Source organism: Sipha flava, unplaced genomic scaffold (genome assembly GCF_003268045.1).
Source record: "Sipha flava isolate LNK unplaced genomic scaffold, YSA_version1 0_pilon_pilon, whole genome shotgun sequence".
NCBI classification, from domain to species: Eukaryota; Metazoa; Arthropoda; class Insecta; order Hemiptera; family Aphididae; genus Sipha; species Sipha flava.
Genome location: NW_020271713.1, coordinates 4038862 through 4042674, shown reverse-complemented (window position 1 = coordinate 4042674; position 3813 = coordinate 4038862). Strand labels below are relative to the sequence as shown.

Here is a 3813-nt window from a genome sequence, read left to right as displayed (position 1 = left end):
ATGGAATCAATAAAAAATTACCTTAAGATAAACCCAACAATTAATAGTAAAATAATCTATGACAAACAAAAGCCAATGATAAATGTTGATCATAAACGAAAAGAATCATATCAATCTGAATTATATGAAAAGGAAAAAAACCAAATGTTCATTTATCTCAATAACCTGATTACAGCCCTTTTAATTGAAAAAGAACGCCTGATCAATTTTAGTAATTTAGATTTAATTTTAAAATATAGATCATTATGAGAATTAATACCTTAATAAAACATCTATAACTATTAATAGCATTTGATTCAAATGAGAAAATGAATGAATTTTATAACCGTACGAAGTTAGCAGGCAAAATTATTGACAAATTAAAATATTTGATAAACGTAGAAAAATCTCGTTTCTTACTCATAGACGAAATGACAAAGGACAATAAAAGTTAAGTTCTTTCAATAAAAATGTATTCATAGACTAACATTTAAATAATAATTGATATAATAATATAATAGTTCATAGTTATAATGTATTTACATTTTTAGAAAATCAATATAAATAATACTGATTTGTAATAAGTAATAATATTAAATATTAATGTACTCGTATCACTTTATAGAATTAATATATTTTGAATAGTATGTAAATTATGTGCATATTACATAGAATCAACTACGGTCAAAGTTAAGAAATGGCATCAGTTCTCATCAAATTTTATAAATGAAATAAGATTAAAATTTATATATTTTAATTTACAAATTTATATAAACATGTTAAACATCATATTTCTTTCTATTTACAAATCATAAATATATTTTATGGTACAAAGTTCGAACTGAATAATTTAAATGTTGGTTAGTTTGATGATATAGGTCAGTGGTGCGCAACCTTTTTTGTTCAACAACCCCCAAAATTATTTATTTTGATACAACTCTTTCTACCAACATTATGTAAGTGTATAATGTATAATATATATTTACTTAATAGTCTTAAAGTATACAAACATATTATTCATATAAATCAAATCGTTAATTTTAGGCAATTTTAATATTTATTTTATTTAATTAATCCAAAAATGAAAAAAAAAAATACAAAATTAGAGTTAGATAAAATCTGAAATTAAAAAAAAAAACTACTGAAATTATTATACTGATAATCAACATTTTAATATTTTTTATGATAAATTATAAAATTACTATTAAATTATTTTAATGAGAAACCTGAGCTTGCATTGTAGACATGATTAATTCTATATTTGGTTTGATATTTGACATTACTACTCTTAAATTAGTTTCATCATTTAATCTGAATCGATATTTGTTTATAATTATCTCTAGTGTTGAAAATGCTGTTTCGCATAAATAAGTTGATGCAAAAGGAAGTAAAATTGATATGGCTTGTTTTGATAATTCTAGATATTCAGATTTGATACAAATCCAAAATGTATCACATGCATTTTCTTGAAATCTGATTTGTAAATTTTCATCTGATGACAAGTCAATAAGTTCTTCACTTATTTTTAAATTTTCTAATTTTATTTCATTAATATTAAAATTAAATGGATTTCTTATCCAACATAGATTTTCTTCTGGAAAATCTTCAAACCGTGCATTAAAATTTTTTTGTAAACTTATTAGATGAGCAATTATAATTTATTTTCTCATATTAGTATCCACATCGTTATTACTGAGGAATTCCGATAAACACGAAAACATTTCAAATTTGTCATCGTCGATATAATTTTTCCACAGAAGAATTTTCTTTTTGAAAGCATTGATTTTATCAGAAATAAAGAAAATATTTGTATTTTTCCCTTGTAGGCTTTAATTTAGACAATTTAGTTTATCATATATATCTGCAAGATAACCTATAATTGCTATTGCTTGTCTAAAAAATGTTCCGAAAATTTATTATTACGTTCCAGAAGAAAAATTCGTGCTTCATCTCTAAGTTCAAAAAGGCGTCATAATATTTTGCCATGAGACAACCACCTTACTTCAATACGAAGAATCAATTTTTCATGGTAAGAACCATTTCATTGCAAAGTATAATAAAAAGTCTAGAATTTAATAACTTTGATTTTATAAAATAAATTACACTTATAGCATTAAAGAGTACTTTATTAATATCTGGTTGAAGTTTTTTGGTTTTAGTTTCAATTTAAAAATAACCCATGTACTATGTGTTCAATAAAACTTGTTATCGCCACATTAAGATATGACATAATATTACAATTGATACAGCCATTGACGGGACAAAATAATTTTATTTATATAAAACTATAAAATAATGTACATAGTATATAACTTTTTCATTTGGTGTAAAATTATTGGTGACCCCCTAATAAAATTTCGCGACCCCAAAGTTGCGCACCGCTGATCTATGTCTCTTATCCCATGATATGTTATCTAATTAAATATACTCATTTACAACAAACAAAACAAATCAATCTTGTTTGGTTAAAAATAAGTTTCAATGTTTTGTAGATAATTAATTTTTCATCAGAATCACTAAAAAATCAAACTTTTTCACAAAAAAATATAATTAAAAAGTAATGTTTTGTAAATAAGTCACTGTAAAATTATTTTTACCAAGTAAACCACTTATCTGCATACATAGATTATTGATAAATTTATTTCGTCAAAAAAACACGTTGGTTTAACAACAATTGTTCAAGATTATACTAATTCTTAAAACGAGTACTAATGTAATTATATAAGAATAAATCTTAAGTCTTGTGGAAACAAAAATATACTAAATCTACAGTTTTTATTATATTATACAGAACTCGAAGAATCAAAAGCTACTGTAAATTGGATGGAAAAATCAATATATTTAGTTATTTTGAGATATAATGAAATTGCAAAATTTTTAAATATTCCGACAAACGATTTCTATACAGAAATTAAAATAGAAACCGAACCTTTCCAATCCACATTTGTTCCTAAAAATGTTAAACAAGAAAACTTAGTAATTCACGATTCTAAGAATGATCAAGTATATGCATAAATATTTTATAAAAACATTTTCTATACTACATAAAATAATAACTCTATAACTGATGATAAGAAGCCGCAACCAATACAGCTTAAAGATAAGAGTGCTATGGTATCCGATTTGAGATCTTCTATAGAATTGCTTAGGAGTAAAATCGTTAATCATGGAATAACTCCAGTTTATCGGCTTTTGGGAAAAGTAGCATGCGACCTTAGGTTTATTTACAATTATTCTTGTACGCTTTTCGGAATGTACGGTAAGTAGGAAATCTGAATATTATGATAATGATTTATTTAATTGAGTGTCTGTGTTAATCGGAAGTCGAAGGATTTGGTATCAGCAAATTCGAGGCGAAAGAAAACGCTGCTACTGAAATGTTACGTTCAATTCTAAAAAAACAGAAATTCGGGACACTTTCTTCGCATATTAGACCATTCAACAAAAAAGAGTAAAAATAATAATTACGTGCACCGTATTACCAATAATGCCGAAATAATTAATATGATTTTTGATAGATTAAAAACCATCAGCCCGTTGATAAGGTCCAAAAAAAACTACATGGCTACACTGGAAAACGTGTGCATCAAAAATAACTACCCACTACCGATATACACGCTTATATCGTCTACCAAAAATGGTTACAATTTGGAAGACAAATATTCAATCCGATGCAATGCGATCGATTTTGTTGTGACTGGTAAATATTATTATATCAACCGGCTATCTTAATATAAACATTATTCCTCCGTAGTACACAGTAACAAACAATTAATCGCCAAACAAAGTGCAGCACAGATTATACTCAGCTTATGGGGAAAAAAAGATGAATGA

The 3813-nt window shown here is 25.4% G+C and overlaps 1 protein-coding gene across 1 annotated transcript; it reads left to right on the top strand.

The window, feature by feature from the left end:
* LOC112694257 lies at positions 1-3813 on the top strand. Its single transcript, XM_025569677.1, has 7 exons — positions 1-211; positions 289-429; positions 2771-2955; positions 3058-3238; positions 3304-3430; positions 3498-3679; positions 3734-3813. Exons 1-7 carry the CDS (start codon positions 1-3, stop codon positions 3811-3813), a joined length of 1107 nt encoding a protein of 368 aa, XP_025425462.1.